Source organism: Mastigoproctus giganteus, chromosome 2 (assembly GCF_048544385.1).
Source record: "Mastigoproctus giganteus isolate SK-2022 chromosome 2, ASM4854438v1, whole genome shotgun sequence".
Taxonomy (NCBI): domain Eukaryota; kingdom Metazoa; phylum Arthropoda; class Arachnida; order Uropygi; family Thelyphonidae; genus Mastigoproctus; species Mastigoproctus giganteus.
In genome coordinates, this window is record NC_143576.1 from 125,921,557 (window position 1) to 125,940,484 (window position 18,928).

At 36.1% G+C, this 18,928-nt stretch overlaps 1 protein-coding gene across 1 annotated transcript in view; it reads right to left on the reverse strand.

The window, feature by feature from the left end:
- The window catches only part of Pkn (serine/threonine-protein kinase N), a 718,384-nt gene that overhangs the window by 203,596 nt on the left and 495,860 nt on the right, over window positions 1-18,928 (reverse strand). Inside the window, exon 15 of the mRNA XM_090368665.1 lies at window positions 8,050-8,229. Within this exon, the coding sequence (XP_090224791.1) occupies window positions 8,050-8,229 (180 nt within the window). The remainder of the gene's footprint in view (window positions 1-8,049; window positions 8,230-18,928) is intronic.

Here is an 18,928-nt window from a genome sequence, read left to right on the forward strand (position 1 = left end):
TGCTCAGAGAACTTCATATCTGCCTGCACAATTACCCCCAGGTCCTTTTCATTCTCCACCACTGTCAGTGTAGTACCGCAGAGTTGATACGTTGCTCTGGGGTTCCTGTTTCCCATATGTAGTACTTTACATTTGTCAATGTTAAACTTCATTTGCCACCTCTCAGCCCATTTGTTCAATGTTTTCCAGATGCTGTTGCAACAGGATAGCGTCAGTGGTGTCCTTAACAAGCCTGCCAACCTTTGTATCATCTGCAAACTTGGACATTAAACTTGATATCCCATCATCAATATCATTCATAAACACCGAAAACAACAACAGACCCAACACTGAACCCTGAGGAACTCCACTAATAACATTAGTCCACGTTGAGCAGTGCCCATTGATTACCACTCTCTGTCTTCTGCCACTCAACCATCCCCTTATCCATAGCAGCAATTTGCCTCCAATGCCACAATGCTCCAATTTGTGCAGCAGTCTTCCATGTGCAACAGTATCAAAAGCCTTTCTAAGATCCAAATATATAATATCAAAGTTATTCCCTGCATCCAGTTCTTTTGTGACTACATCATAGTATCCAATCAAATTGGTTAGGCAAGACCTGCCCTTAACAAAACCATGCTGCGTCTGAGTTATAACTGAATTCTTGTCTAGATGATCCTGCAGTGCTTTTTTAACCAGTGCCTCCATTAATTTACCTGGAACAGAAGTTAAACTAACAGGTCTATAATTACTTGTGTCAGCCTTTGATCCTCCTTTGTGAATTGGGGTTACATTTGTACATCTCCAGTCTATGGGTACCTCCCCTGAGTCCAAAGAAGCTCTCATAATTATGGCTAGGGGTTTGCTTACTTCCTTTGCTGGCTCCTTTAATATAACTGGATAGATCCCATCCACCCCAGGTGCCTTTTTTATGTTTATCCTCAACAATCTCTCCTCCACTTTCCTCTCAGTTATTACAAAATCGTCCAGCTCACTGCCAATGTTTACTTTACCTACATCATTCTCCTTCCTGAATAACTCCTCATGCATGAATGTAGAGGCAAAATACTCGTTTAGATTGTTAGCCACCTGAGCAGGATCCTCAACTGTTGAACCATCAATATCCAGTGGACCAATCTGATTCATCCCTTTCCTTCTTGAGTTTAAATATGTAAAGAACTCTTTTCTGTTTTTCTTTGCATCCTTTGCCAAGGATTTTTCGTAGTCTGCCTTTGCCTGCCTAATCTCTTTTGTGACTTGGTTACAGACCAACTTATATCTATCATAGGCTTCCATGTCACCCATTAATTTGTATGTATCCCATGCATTTTTCTTCCCTGCCACGTCTCATTAGTTCATCTGACAACCATTTAGGCCTACACCTTGAACAATATTTCTTAGTTGGTATGTAAAGCCTGGTAGCCTCCAAGATTAGTTCCTTGAATGCTTCCCATTTTGAGTTTGCTGTTGGTAACATCATCAGTTGGTCCCACTGTATAGAATTTAAATACTGTCTCAGACCATCATAGTCACCTTTACAAAAACAAAAACCCTTCCCTTTACCTCTGATGGTAGTTACCTCCTTGAGTAAATCCCACTTCAACACACTGTGATCACTGCCACCTAGTGGTTCCTTTATCTGCAGATTCTTAATGCATGAAGAATCACTTCTGATAATCAGATCAAGAGTACTGCTCCCTCTTGTTGCCTCACGAACATGCTGATGTAGAAAACAATCATCCAATAAATCCACAAAAGACTTGTTGGTGCGAGTGACCAACCCACAAATTCCAGTCAATATCTGGGAAATTAAAATCCCCCATTATAAGACTCTCTGATTTACAGGCCCACTCTATTTCCCTGTACAATATCTTATTATACTCATCAGAGTCATTAGGCCTATAGCACACTCCTACTCTCAATTTTGATTTCCCTATGCTTATGTCACACCAAACTGACTCGACACTGCCCTGTCCATCGATGTCGACTGGCTTCACTTCCTTGGACTTTATGTGTTTCTTAATTAATAGCATAACACCTCCTCCCCCCTGTCCTGTCTATCCTTTCTATACACATTGTATTCCCCAAATTCCAGTTCTGCATTACTTATATCTGTGTGACACCACGTCTCTGATATCCCAACAATATCTGCCTTTGATGTTTTGAGCAATACCTCAAATTCATCAAATTTATTTACCAAACTCCTAGCATTGGTGTACACGCAGCTATACATGCACCTGTTTCTATTCTTAGCTACCCTAACACAACCCATGTGTTTACTTGTACCGCAATGACTCCCAGCAGTCTCTGAAATATCCTGCATCTTGTTTTTCAGGCTTCTGCTCATTCAATAGAAGCAGTGCAAGAATCACTTCCACCTCTGCCAGTGGCTACTGTTAATCTATTAGTCCTTGTATCCCCGCGAACTAGCAGTTTTCTGACCCACCTAACACTGCCTCGACAGCATCAGCAAAAATTCTTGCACCCTTTCTATTTAAGTGTATCCCATCCCTGTAGAAGCAATCTCTCCTGTTAACAAGTACAGTCCAGGCTGAAAAAAATTCTACCCCTTGAGCCTTGCACAATCCCTCCAGGGCCGAATTGATCGACAAAGCTCTCATCACATACTCCCTCCTATCGTGTCCGGGCAGAATTGCAGACACTTTCAAATTCAACCCTAATTCACGGCTTTTTTTCAACAGTGACTTGTACTTGCTAAGTAATTCCGCCGGTCTCCTACTCTTAATATCATTAGTGCCAACGTGTACAACTATATCACCTTTTGTGCCCTTAAAAGATGATATCCGCCCTACAACGTCATCAACCTTTGCCCCTGGCAGACATACCCTGGTCCTATTCCACCTATCCTTTTTACAAAGCATGTTCCCCGTTTCCCTGACAATAGTCACCAACAACTACTAGTTCCTGTGGGACCAGCGCTTTCTGCCTAGGGGGCTGCCTCTGTGTTGCCTGATGACCAAGTGCAAGCTCTGGCGTTGATGTGGGCAGCTGAGAGCTTGATGGGCCCCTCAATTTATTTCCTTCGAGGGTATCTACCCTATCCTTCAAGCTCTCATAAAGGCCCATAACAACGCTGAGTTGTTGCCTGATTTCCTTGCACTCCTTACATCGTGCACACACAAAGACATCCTTGGCAGTATCATTTCCCGTACCCGACTGCTCCGCAAACATCAAGCAAACAGTGCATTTTAAAAGACTGTGATTCAGAGAGCAACTGCCCCCCTCAGTTCTCCCCTGAACCACAGAACTCCCATTAGCTTGAGCCTTTTGCTTTGCTGCTCTGGTCAGAGTCATGATTCCGATTTAATTCAATAAAATTTCAAAACAAAAATTAAATCCTTAAGTTATATCCCAAAACAGTTATGTTATATATATATATTTTTTTTTTTCGGTATCTAGTGTTTTCTATGAGTTCCCTTTATACAACTTCCGTATCACGTGTACCACTATAGTTATGTATTAATTATTTGTTACGATTAAGTCGTTATATATATATATATATATATATAGAGTTAAAAATACAATTTAATTGACAATAAGGTTTATCAAGATTAATAGATTTACTGATTAATTGACAATATTATATTATGCACTATACTACACTAAGCTTATGCTATCGTGTAAAAATGGCGGGAATTCTCGAACGGTACTTCTACGGACTTGTATGTATTGATTAGCTTCCAAATCTCGCTATCTCAATTTAGAATAAACTAAGGATCCTGACTAGGTCTATAATCTATTTATAGAAGATAATTTGATATAACAATTGGTTAATAAATCGACTAAATTTGGTTAAAAAAAAAGACTTCTCATTCAATTTGTAACACGTGGATTTGATACCGTTACCGATACTAAGTAATACCCACAAAATCGCTGTCTAAATTAAACTTTAAACTAAGTATCGTAACTAGGAATATAAAGCTACTCTAGAATATAAGTTAATATGACAATTTAAGCTAATAAATCAGAAAATAAATCAGGAAAAACTTCTCTGTTCCAAGAGCTTCAAGGAACTCGACCGCACAGGCTAACCTCGCACCCAGACCCAGACACGCACCCAGGTTGCTAACTTTCACATCTGATTGTATCAAATCACTCAAGTTTCTTTCCTCATTTATAGTCTAACCACTGATTTTAACAAGGGAATTGCAACTTCCTTATCCCTAGATGTAAAGTATACATCTAGGGATAAGTAAGTTGCATCACATACACTCTATACCAATTAATCAGATGTGAAAGTTAGTATGAATTGTAAGCAAGCAGTCTTCCAGGCTGCTTGCTTGCAAATCATGCTAACTTTCACATCTGATTGTATCAAATCACTCAAGTTTCTTTCCTCATTTATGTCTTGCAACTCGACCCACCATTCAAGTTATTCTCAGATTATTATTTCCTACACATAGACCCTTAACCGGCAGCATTAACTAGTGGTGAATCGGTGTTCACCTGACCAATGTCAAAGTTTTTATTTTTTTATTTTTGGAAAACGTTTTTCTTGAATTCTACTTAGAGTTGATATTTCATCTTTTCTTAATGGACTGTAGTACATTTAAAATATTCTGCATTTTCACCTTTTATTTTTGAAAATTTTAATTCAACAGAAATAGTCTCTTTGTCTCTTCCATTTTACAGTTTAAAAGACCACTAAATACACAAAACATATATATTCAATACTATGAGTTACTTCTGTTTTCAAATTTATTTCAAAATTTACTTCAAATTTGGAACACTTCACAGTGTAGGAAATTTGAAACTACATACAATACTTCCCACGGTGTAGTGGCCACCTTGAGAGAAAACTGGGTTTGCTCTCCCACATTTGTTCTCCCTTGAAACTATACAAATATAGTGTTGGCAACTGTCTGGTATCATACTACTCATCAAGCAAAAATCAAATATTTGCAAAGACAGTGGCAGGGCCCATGATAAGTTCTCACATGCAATTTCTGTATGAAAACCATAAAAAAATAATTTCAAAAACTACTGCAATAAAAACCCAATATCATTTACAAAGATAGAAAAAAAATTTGTATTTTTATTCAATGAATTACAGTTAATTTTCGGGTAAAATGCAACTACCATTTTTCTGACCATTCATGAAGCCTATCCAAATCGCTCTGAAAACCTGCACTGTTAATCGCCCTCCTAAACTTTAGATCATTTGAAAATATAGATATCATACTCCTCAATTCCTCACCAATTTCATTCCAAAAGATAATATACAAAAGCGGCCTCAGAATTGAACTGAATTGTGAAGGACCCGGTTTATAACCCTGACCCACTTTGAAGAATGACCATTTACAACAATAGTCTGCCTCCTTTCCTTCTGCCAATCCTAGATGTAAGTAATAATTTCCAAACAGCACAGCTGAGTATGGCCTGATAATGGGTTCAGGCAAAAATTACCTGTATTATACAATTAGGTAATTCCTAAAATTACCTAAGTACATTTATTCAATAAGGCTAAATAAACCAACTTTAAAAACCCATGTGGTAGAAAAGCGTTTATTTAGAGAGAAATTTCATGGAAAATCACCACGTAATGTAATTTCCTAATTACATTACAACTAAGAAATTTTGTTCCAGGCTTAGACCTAAATGGATGTCAGATGAACTGATGAGACTTGTAGAGAGAAATAAAATGCATGGGATGGATATGATCAGTAATACAGAAGTTTGTGGATATAAACTAGTTGGTAATCAAATCACAAAGGAGGTTAGGCAAACTAATGAACAGTCACTGGCAAAGAAAAGCAGCAAAGACTTCTTTACTTATATTAACAGTTGAAGGCAGGGTTGAATCATATCAGTCCATTTGACGTTGATGGTTTAACTGTTAAATGTTCCTGTTTATGTTGCATACTGAATCATAATTTTGCATCCACATTCATGCATAAGGAGTTCTTTAGGGAGAAGAATGCCAGAACCTCATCAAAATCTAACAGTGAGTTAAATGATTTTGTGATAACTGAGAGGAAAGTGGAAGAGAAATTGTTGAAGCTTAAGATAAAAAAGGGCATCTGAGATGTGATCTATCCAATTATATTGAGGTAGCAAAGGAGGTAAGCAAACCATTAGGCATAATTATGAGAATATTTTTGGATTCAGGAAAGGCCCTTATGGACTGGAAATGTGGGAAGAATGTATCTCCAATTCACAAATGGGAGATACAAAGGTATGAGTAATTACAGAGACCTATAAGCTTAACTTCTGTTCCAGGAAAACAGTCTCAGGTAAAAGAAGTAACACAGGACCATCTAGAGAGGAATGCAATTATACTGCAATCACAGCATGGATTGTTAAGGAGTGATCTTGTCTGACCAACCTGACTGGATCCTTTGATGCAGTAATAAAGGAACTGGAAAATTTTGATACTGTTGCACATAAAGACTGCTGTATAAATTGGAGCAGTGTGACATTAAAGGCAAGTTGCTGCTATGGATAAAGGATTGTGAGTGGGAGAAGACAGAGTGGTTATTAATGGAGTCTCCCAGGGTTCAGTGCTGGGCCCATTGTTGTTTTCTATATTTATTAATGACATTGAAGGTATATCGGGCTTAATGTCTAAGTTTTCAGATGATACAAAGGTTGGCAGCGTGGTTAATGACAGTAATCAAGGTAAGCTACTGTAACAAGATCTAGAAAAATAAGGTTGATGGGCTGACAAATGCAGTTCAAGTTTAACATTGACAAGTGAAGATGTTCAAGATGGGTAGAAGTAATCACAGATTAACATACCAACCATGTAGCACTGCATTCAGGGGAATGGAAAATGAAGATCTGGGGGTAATTGTTCAGTCAGATCTGAGGTTCTCTGAGTAACGTAGACAGGCTTCCATGACAGCTCATGGGTTTTGTCAATAATATACAATAACCTTGATAGCAGAGATAAGTTGATTAATCCATTGTAAAGGGAAATACAATTGTAGACAATGGTCAGGCCACATCTTGAGTACTGCATACAGGTCTGGAGGCCTCATTTTTGGAAGGATATAGATCTACTAGAATGGAAACAGAGAAGGGCAATGATATTGGTGAAGGGAATGAAAGGGTGGTTTTACCAAGAAAGGTTCAATTTTGCAAATTGTGAGTGATCTGATTTAGGACTTTGAATGGATTGAGCAAGCATAGTGCTGATGGCATTCTTCCTCCGCAGACTACACACGAGGGGGATAAGTTCAAATTAGCATTAGTAGAGGCATACGATACAAGAAAGAAAGCTTATGCAGCATCAGCCAAAAAAAAAAAAACCTTCCCATTTCACCCCTCCATTCGTTCTAAATGCCAGTCCAGCTCGGCCTTAAATTTATTTAGGCTATCAACTTCCACAACAAAAGATGGAAGTCTGTTCCACCAATCAACGACCCTCTGGCTAAAGGAAAATTTTCGCACATCTATTCTACAATTGTTTTTCCTCAATTTGAATCTGTGCCCCCTCGGGTTCTTAATCTGAGCAAGAGGAAGAATCCCATCAGCAATCAGCTTACTCAACCCATTCAGAGCCTTATACACTTCGCAGGTGCAAATTGAGGAAGGATGGTTGCAAGATACACGTATAGAGGTTGGCTGAAGACAAACAGGTATTTGATTGTTAGAACAAACTTTTATTTGTCATTGTGGAAGTGCATAGTATGAATAAATTCAAGGAAGAACTAGACAAATTATTGGAAGGGACAGTTTGCTTTATTGTATCCTATGCTACTACTACTAATAATATTTTGGTCATCCACACAAATTCATTAAACTGACACTGTTGTATATATAATAGAGTGCATCACTTGCTTGCTGATATTACTGAAACAATCTCAATTTTGGGGATTCAATCAACAAAGAAAGCTAAACTAATTTTTTTATAATAAAATCAGAGGAAATTTAAATCAAAATCTGCAATTATTTAAAAATTAAAACAAAAATAAATAAGATTCCATCTCCAAATCATATGCTCTACATATTATTATTTTAATATGAAAAACGGATGGGTTCTTCATTTACAATAATATATCTTAAAAGAAAATGACATACTAGGTTGTGTATAATTTAACTTACTGTTGTTTGGAAGCATGCAAAAAGATTGACAAGAAAAGGATGTCGAACTGAATTAGCAACCTCAAATATTCTCCTTTCAGCCATAAGACTTTCCACTTCATCTCTTGCAATTATGTCACCTTTCTTAAGAGCTTTAATTGCAAAATATTCTCCTGTATTCTTATATTTGCTAAGGATGACCTGCAAAAATTTATGCAACAAAAATATACTTTATTTATATTCTAAAATTACAAATACAAGCAATCCTTATTTAAGATAACACTCAGTACTATTTTTTGTAAGGTATTAACAATCCTTAATAATATTAAAAGTTACTGATTCATGAAATGAATGCAGGAACTTTTAATATTATTAAGGGCTGATAACCCTATTCATTAATGTTGAAATATTCGACTGCACAAATGATTTTCCAGTTTTAATTCACCACAATGATTTCTGGATATTCAGTAACAGGAACTTTATCCTTGGCTTTAAACATATTTTTATCACTGGCCAATGATTATATTTCTTAGAAGTACAGAAACATGATAGTGGGACGAGACTATTAAAGTAGATATAGGGCAGCTGATAGTTCCAAATCATGTGAATTATGGAGTTCTTACCTTCTATGTGACTGTTTTTGGCTGCTGATGCAACTAAGTTACATTTAAACTGTAATTCAATGTAGCTGTGAAAATGAACAAATTGAAGGGAGTAATAGATGTTATTGGAAAGGAGTTTTTTGCTTGTTTCATTGAATTAAGGAAGAAAAGTTTGTGAATAGCATTATTTAATGGCCTTGAATTCGCCGCCTAAGAAACGATTCTGTTAAAACCTTCTCATGTCAATCATTAACTAATGAACAATTATGTATGTTACAGGCATGTCCATTGATGAAATAAAGTTTAAGCTTAATATCATCCTACTGAAACAGAATCATACATGAAACTAATGTTATTATCAATACCAAAATTAGCACTACTTCCAACTGTACACCTAAACAGTTAGATATGTGGAAAAAAAAATTATGCAAAGCTAATGACAGTAATCATATGCAAAGGATATAAAGATGGTGAGATACCGATACATACATACAATACAAAAGCAAAGACATTTCCATAATGTCAAGATTAGAGAATAAACTTAATATAATTCTTGTGAATTCAGGAACAACAAGCTTTATTTATACACTCCATTACAAATGGGTGTGCAAAGAATTTCCCAATGCATTTGTTTGGCTTCACCAAACTACATAAAATTGGTCACCCTCCCAGACCTATTTCATATAAAAATTCTTCTGCCTTTGCTGTCTTTTGAATTTCATTGTTCAAATCTTTTCTCCTCTAATGAAAACCTCACTGTTTAGAACAGTCAACACAATTGAAGCTCATTACCATATTACCCACATTTTGCCAGCTAACGTTTCAGCCTCATTTGATGTTATCACTTTATACTAAGATCAATGTTAATTGCAACGCAGACTGACACTAATAACACCATGTTCTGTATTTCAATAACACATTACCTTGAAATGCGACAAAACTGTCCCTAAATGATATTGCTAATCTCAACTAACCTATTATGAGCGCATTTCTTCACAAATAATGGAAAAACTTTCTTGCAAGTTTTTGGGCTCTTTATGAGCTTGGGTGCATCACAGCCACCTTGGCAAAAACTTACCTGATTTTGGTCAAAAATCACATTTTTACTCCATCACACATGAGTAATGGATAATATATGACTAAATATCTGTCATGTAGATGATATGTTAAGTATAATCTTAATATATCATCTTCACGTGCATAACGAATCGGGGTTCTGACTCATTATGCATGTGAACTGGTAAAGGGTTTGTAATGTGATGCATATTTAATAGTTTATTTCTTGAAGTATAAGCTGCTTTCAGAAATTAGTTCTCTCCACACTAGATTAACTCTTTCCAGAATACTAAGTATGTATATAAACATTTATATACATGAGGAGTCAATAATGTGTATTTTTAAATGTGGAAAAATATATGTTAAAGTTTAACTTCTAGTAAGTGTCGCTATAATTTCTCTATTTAAGCACAGGTTATAATAATTTCAGCATGAAAATTTATTTTAAAAGCTGAGGAGGAGATTGTGCCTGTCAGGCATGTTGTATGATTTAGCTTGCAAAAAAAGAAACTATCTAGAATTTGGATCCAGAAGTTGATGAAACTGAATAAAGCAACACATAGATGTAGAAGATAGTATTACATCGAAAACTGAAGTAATACTGGGTTTTTATTTTTTACAATTATTTAAAAAAAAAAAAAAAAAAAAATGCTGATTTGATTTTTGAAAATTTCACTCTGATATTGGCCAACCAAGTAAAAATCAGACCAAATTAATACTTTAAAAGCATGTATATACAAATATTTTCATTTTTAGGCCATGGATTTTTGAAATTTCATAAAAAAAAACTTCCTCCTCAGGGCCAATACAGTGCTTGTAAACTCACTCCAGGAAATTAAACTGCACTTATAAACTTGAAGAGAACAACAGCCAATAACAGTCCACATGCTAGAATATACAAAATGGTCACACACACTAAGCAGTTTCTTCATTTATATCACACCACCCTATTAGCATAAAAAAATGTTTTATTTAAACAAGTCCTTAATGCCTTTAAATACACACTCTTGAACAGATCCTGAAGTGTTTCAAGAAGAGCTAAAATACATTATCATAGCCTTTAAAAATAGGTCTTAAGCCATGATGTTTATTAGCATTATCTAAGTATCTCATAGATTCGTAACCCACTTCTATAACATTCTTACTGTTACAAATAAAGTAAGCATTACCATTTCATGCATAACTGGCCTGCAGCACTTTAAAATGATGCATATGGATATCCTAAGAAAAAGGATATCGATATAAGGAAAAACTTTGAAAATGTGGGCTATGGAGAACTAGGTATATTAGAGAGGATGTGGCTGTGGTCTAAAATGCACAAGGGTATAATAAAATTAAATGAATTTGATTTCATGGTTATGACACTGGAACCAGTAACTGCAAATTCAAATTATGTGAAAAAAAATTCGATTTATCATTTGAATCACTCAGGAATCCATATTTATATGTCTTTTAATTAAAAATGAACCAAAGGAACCTTGATTTAAAGTTAAAAAATGTGTTGCCTGTACATCATAATGGATTTTTGAAACAATATTTGGGGTTACAGGCTATTCCTACCTTTTCTGTGGGTATTCATAAAGCATGCCAGTAGTTTCTGTAGTCTGTTGTAAATTTGGCATTAAAACAAATGCTTGTTAATGAAATCTGCTATATTCAATAAAATTTAAGTATTATAAATCTATGATTTGCTCCTTGTTGAGCCATGAAATCTGAATGTCTATTAGAACAAATTTGGAATATTTGTATTTATACTCAAACAATGTTTTTGGATTCCAAGCACATATGCTCCTTTGCCACATCCCTCCACAGATCCTGAGGTGATTGTTGTGGTAGTTTCTGGAGCAAGGGCTACTTAGGCCATATTGCGCCAGATCCTGAGGTAGTGCAATGCGGTCACAGCTTGTTTGTTTGTTTGTATTTTATTGGCGCATCAGCAACTGAGGCTATAATGCGCCAAGAACATCGGTCACAGCACAGTGAGAATATGTTTCAGAATGTCATAAATTTATTCATGTATCAGCTTTCAACCTCCCAACTAGAACTCTTACATAAATATCTTAATTGCTGCCTAAGAATATTCCAATAAAACAAGATATTGATTCCAAATAAGTCCTGAGAAATCCCCTCAAAAAGAAGTGTTTCGACAGACTAATAATGCCATTTAATCAGATTTTTTACTGTTCTTTTTAACCCAAATCACATACAGTGAAATGCATTAAAAGAGCTGAAATTAAATAAAAACACTGCCATTCACAGGCTGATAAAGGTGATATCATTGTTGTATTAGATGCTAAAGCTTATTATGAGAAATTAGAAGCAACTGTATGTGATAAAACTACTTAAGACTCATCCAGATCATCCAAATATAATGACATGCTTGCTTCCTTATGAAAATTGGACTCTTATCGCTATGGCCAAATTAAAATATATAAACAGCTGCACTTACGATATTTGGTTTCATACAGGTAAGTACACACATTAAATCATCCTATGAGACTCATTGTCTTGTACTGGAAATTTGGCATTAGTATCCTCTTGCATACTATTATAACTATGTACTGCTCCATATCATAATTTGCTATTAAAATTACAGTTCACTTACACAAAATAAAATGCTTGTAACTTCTGATAACAAAAGATTTTTTGCTGAATGTCACATCCCTTTACAACGAAGTTTATGTCCCTTTTGCATTACACATTTTAAATAAACTAATTCTTTCAGATATCCAACTTCAAAAGTGAACTAAAATTCTACCCTTTTTTTTTTTAAAATAATGGAATTAGTTCTTATTCTGACAGATTCAAACTGAGTCTCTTTCCAAAGGCGGTACTAATTAGTTGGACTTGTTTATAGGAAAAAAATCCAAAATTACAAAATCAAACAAATTTACATATCCTGAGGTATGGGAAAAAAAAAAAACATTTTGTCAGATATGACTAATTACCATATGCAAGTCACTAAAAGTTTTTGTCTGGCTACAAGTCAAACATATTTCAACTGAATCAAATACTTCTTTTGCTAACTGCGGCAAAACTATACTAACAACCACTAAAAAGCAGACAATAAATGAAAACAATGCACATTCTACCAGATGCTATCTCAACTTAACATGAATTGATGAAACAAAAAAGTACTGACGTCTGGAAAGCTGTGCCATATACTGGCATTATGGAGGCAGATGATCACAATACTGTCATCATCAGATTTTGAAGACAGTATCAGAACTGTATGCAAACAACACCATGTAATCACGGTGCCTGATATTTAAAACAAAAGAAAAGAAAAAGCAAGTCCACTATTCATAAAAAAACAGTCAGATAAACTGTGAATAAATTCAAACATAAATTCATACAAGGAAATGCAGAGGATTATGCAGTAATTTCGATGACCTGAATGACTTGCTTATTCAGATTAATCAGTGGCTATATGTATGCTTACAGATCGAGGTACTGATACTCCTGCTCACAGTGCAACCCCCTGTGAAAAAGTGTATCAATACCCCTTTCTCATTTGTAGAATATGATTCTGGAATTTAATAGAAATTTGTTGGGAAAGAAAAGTTGCCTGTAAGCATGTTTTTTATGAGTAGTGGACTTCTGTTAAAGCTGGAGTGTGCTGATTTCCGCTTCAATTTATTTTCCACAATTTATCTCTTAGTTAAGAAAAGGAGGAATTACCTCTATGATGCATTGTAGAACACTTCTGTACTGCTGCTGATACTCTCTGTTGTTGAATTAACTATGCAAATAATTTACATGGATTTGTCACATTCTTAGACTGAATCAATGATCCAATGCACCACAGAATCGGTGGCCGCAAACCTCAAACAAAACCCCAAAATTGCATTAACTCACCAACTCAAATCTTTGAGTGTGAGAAGACAATAAGTCCATATTTTAAAAACAATTTAAATGCTTTGAAACCAATTTAAATAATGAGTACATCCTTCAAACACTTTAAAAGCAAATTTTAAAACATAAAAAACATTAAGGAATTAAAGAAACAAGTCTTTTAATTCCTTAATGTCTCAGTGGATTTATGTTTTTTATGTTTTAACATTTGTTTTTAAAATGTTTAAAGGATGGACTCATTATTTAAATTGGTTTAAAAGCATGGACATATTGTCTTCTTGTACCCAAAGATATGGGTTGGTGATTTGATGTAATTTTGGGGTAGTGTTTGAGGTCCATGGGACACGGAATCCATGGTGCTGATTCTGTCTAAGAGTGTGACGAATTCATGTAAATTATTTGCACAGTTAATTCAACAACGGAGAGTATCAGCACAGAAGTGTTCTACAAGACATCACAGAGGTAATTCCACCTTTTCTTAACTAACTGATATATAACATAGAACGTACTGAGCCACTACAGCTCTGTCATCTATTAATTACTATTTATCTCTGCACCCAGACCAATTAGACAATCTTATGAGGTAGCTCAGCACCTGTCTGTTTACATGGTAATTTCAACAGCCACGAACCACTATGCGGATCCCCTATTATGAATGGAAGAGGTAAACTAACTGACAATAAGGTTCAGTTTTACTGATAAAATACATGAAACAGGTTGATTAAAATCCTTTTAACAGAAAACACATAAGATAAGTAAAAAATATATATATATCAATAGCTTTCGGACTTAGGTTGCCCTTCATCAGTTGGAAAGCGTTAATACAAAACTGAAAAGAATGCCCAGTATGGTGGTCATGAAAAGTGAAACGCACAGCACAGATGCAGACAACAATTAGCATTTGGAAGTAGAGGCTTGTTGTTGTGACTGAAAAGCTTGGGTTTGCTGCTTGCACCAACATCTTATCATTCAGAAGGATGGTTGCTTCAATGATGGGATGGATACGACTTCTTTTGTTCCAGTTAAAAGTATCACAACAACATGAAATGTGAAGTGACTAACCAGATGCGGCAACAGTACTGATGCGAGCGATCGATAATCTTGATGCTGCACCACGAGTCGATGTCACACTGGGTTGACCAGAAATGTTCAGAGATAGCTGTGTTCTAAATCAGCGGGTGCGGATAGCTCTCTCGTGCTCAAAGACTTGATGTTTGAGCCTTCTTCCAGATTCACCAATGTACCAGCCAGTACAGTAAACCGAACAGCTCCTCAAGAGTGGGGAAATCTGTATCATTACCCTCGATACAAGAGACCGCAATTTCCTTCCTGGAAGCTGTAGGCACTTTATCCCATAACTCCGTAAGACCTTTGAGAGTTGCTGTGACAGGTTCAGGTAGTATGAGATAAAGGCAGTCAAGGTGGGGTCATCATGAGTGGACCTGGGGTTCGCCGTTCGGTCACGGGTAGGTAGGTTGCATTTATCTAATGCACCAGAAGAATAACCGCACTGCTAGATCTGCCTTTACTCTAGTGATCTCAGCATACCACTCATCTGCAGAACTGAAGTGGTTCCAAGCACAGGTTAGTAGGGCATGTGCTGTACCAAGGAGTTGACTGTGAGCATGTGCTGACAAATAGTTGGCGAATTGGTCAGCACTCATCAGTAAGCGATGGACCGGTCCTTAGACACATTCCCTCACATTGAACAAGGGTATCCAAAAATGGAAGAACACTGTCTAACTCCAGCTCAATGCTGAATAAAAAGCGAAAGAGTTAAGGCATCACAAGAATCAGTCTCCTGGCCACTATGTTGATGACAAACATGTCGTCAACATGGCACCAAAAGGCTATAGGGTCTGGCAGACCTACAAATGCACAATCTTCTAGCTACTCCATAGTGAGGTTTGCCATAACCGAGCTGAGAGGAGCACCCATGGCTGTGCCATGAATTTGACTGCACTGGCTGCTATTGGTGAATCTGGAAGAAGGCTCAAAGATTGAGTTTCCGAGCATGAGAGAGAGCTATCCACACCACTGATTTAGAACACTCAGCTATCTCTGAACACTTCTGGTCAATCCAGCACATCGACTCGCAACGTGTCAAGATTTTCAACCGCTCTTGTCAGTACCGACGCCACGTCTGGTTAGAGTCACTTCACATTTCATGTTGTTATGATTCTTTTAACCGCAACAAAGGAAGTCGTAAACATCCTTCTGAAAGACAGACATTGGCGCATGCAGCAAACCCAAGCTTTGCAGTCACAACAACAAGCCTCGACTTCCAACTGCTAATTGTTGTCTGCACCTGTGTCGTGCAGTTCACCTTGCATGACCACCATATTGGGCATTCTTTTCAGTTTTGTATGAACGTTTTCCAACTGATGAAGGGCAATTATGCCCAAATGCTACTGATGTATATTTATTTTTAACTTATTTTCACTAATCTTATGTATTTCCTTTTAACAGGATTTTAATAAACCTGTTTCTTGTATTTTCTCAGTAAAACTGAACCTCAGTCATTATGAATCCTGAGAACGTAGGCCTTTTTCATTTAGGTAAACTAACTGAAACATTCCTCAACAACCATAATCTGACTCTGTTAAATTCTGGCTCCCCAACACACGTTCAACTGCCTATGGTTCTACCTCTGCCGTTGATTTATCCATCTGTTCAACATATATTTTCCTAAGTATGGACTGATTATTACTCAACGACCAATTCAGTAGTTTTTATCTTCCCATTATCTGTTCAGCTCAAACACAGATCATTTCATACCCAACAGCAGTGATTCCCTAACCTGTGGATCGCAGTCCCACGGGTGCCATGAAGTTATTCTAAGGAGGGGGACAAGGTTATTTATACAATTATATTTCACTTTCCAAAAGTATTTGTTTTCATGGTTTGATCTCAATATTTAATGTTTATCACGAGCGCTTCTCTACAGACAAAGGGAAGAATTTCAGAAGTTCTTGATTGCCAATTCATCCTTATTATTATTATTATTAGCCTGAGGCATATGCTGCACCAGCCAAAAAAAAATTCCCGAGTTACCCTGAGAGAGAGAGAGAGAGAGAGAGAAGTAGAGAGTTGAAAATAGGGGCTCACTAGATAGACGTGAGCTCCTGTTTTCAACTATTCTTCAAAAACAGCCACTTTCTACAATATCCAGCCAGCAATATTTGGTAAGTACAGCTGATGCAAAATTTCATTTAATTTTTGGCATAAATAATAAAGAAACTCAAAGAAACTACAGAAATAATAAATAAACTGACAATGTAATTGTATTCTGATTTTGTTCAGATTTTGTAATTACACATTACCTATATAAGATAATCTTTTCAATAAATTTGTAAAAGTTTTTACATTAACTAAATCTCTTATATTTATGATTAAGCAGAAAAAATTTACAAATTTATTACAACCTGTCTCAAAGAAAATTCTTTTGCCTTGAGCAGCCAAGCTTTTGCCTGTACCTGCTAAAACTTGAAGATTGACCCGTATAACATTTGCTGTATTAGCAAAACCAATCTTGTCACATTAAGTTCATTTTGGAATCTAATAAAAGTTTGCCTCATTCATTTCTTGTTGATTTAAAAGCCCACAATATACAAATTTCCTTCCCACAATATACAATATTTGTATTCGCTGATGCTAATTATTATTTGCTGTATTATGTGTAATAATTATTTATTATTTAGTTCTGGAGGGGGGACAAGGACTGAAAATGGATAAGTGGTTAAAAATGGGTGCATTGGAAAGGAGAGTGGTTAAAAATGAAAAAAGTGGTACCTCTTTTTCGTCTTTTTTCTTTTGCTTTCAAAAGAAAGCAAAAGTTGTACATCCAGTGAAACTCTGCAGCACAGGTATATATAAATGCCAATTTTACTGGACTGGTTTTGAAGGTTACCAAAAACCACTGTGCACAATTTGCTACGAGATGCTCTCAAATGATAGATTAAAACCTAGTAAACTTTGTTGACTTTTGGAATCCAAGCATAGTGACCAGGCATCTAAGCCAGTGTAATTCTTCCTTAAGAAACTCAAAGAATTAAAGGAAAGCAGCAATTCAAAGGCAGTAGAAGCTTATTATTGAGCTTATTATTATTGAGTAGAGAAGCTTATTATTATTGAGTAGAAGCTTATATTTGACAGCCAGAAAAGTTAATACTACTTGCAGTGAAAAGAAACAAGTACAATGCTGGGAGAGAAGGCTTGCAATCAAATTAGTGTTATATGGCTGTCAAATAATATAATTCAACACAGGATTATAGATATGGCTCAGGAAACTAAGGGTCAGATGATTACAAGGATATCCAATAGTCATTTCTATGCCTTCACCTTGATGAATCAACAGACACTGCAAACCTGCTCAACATTTTGGCATTTGTTAGATATGAATGGAATGAAAGTATAAATGAGGACTTGCTCTTTTGCAAACATGAACCACATCAGATGCAATTTTTAAAATTCTGGATGACTTCTTAAAGAAAAGTACTATATTGATTGGGAGAAATGTGTCAGAATTAACACTGGCAGGATTTCACTGTGACAGGCAGATGAAGTGGAGTACATACAGGAGTGAAATCTGTCACCATAAGCAAAATTTTATTCACTGCTGCATCCAAAGACAGTCATTAGCAAGGGGGGGGGGATGTTTATTGAGTTAGTCAGTTTTAAAGGAATCCACAAAAACTGTTAATTTCATTAAGGTTAGCCCTTTAAATTCAGGAATATTTGTGGTGCCACGAGGAAATGGGCAGTGATCTTCATCAACTACTCTTGCATACCGAAATTTTTTTTTTTCTTTTATGAAAACCCCAGACACGAGACGTATCGGAACCTATAGTACCTAGCAATGTGCTTGGGTTGGAGGTTGAGAAGACGAAAGAAGATATTTGTTGACATTAGACTTGAACTTCTGTAGACTACAATTTTCAGGAAATACATATGAAGGAAGGTTGTTCAAGAAAACAGCAGTGGAATGAATAAACAAGAAAGATGAAAAGTTGGTTCATCAGTTTGAAGTTGGACAATAAATGGATGTTGGCTAGTGGTGACATGTGTTTGGACTGTTTTGAAAAGAAAAGTGGGAATTATAGAAGGAAATTCAGAAGAACAGTGCCCAAGAAAATATCTGTAGAAAAGGCATACAGCAGAAACAGAATGTCTATGAGACAGAGAGTGGAGAGACTCTGTTAGAGATGAGTCATAAATTAACCTAACTGCCCTCTTCTGAATGGAATCTAGAAGCCTGAGAGAGGTTTTCAGGGCACTACTCCAGATGTGGGAACAGTATTACTAGGCAGGGCACATTTGCGATTTGTACAGAGTGAACAGCTGTTTGGAAGAAAAGTAACGCCGAGAGCAAAAGAGAAAACCAAGTT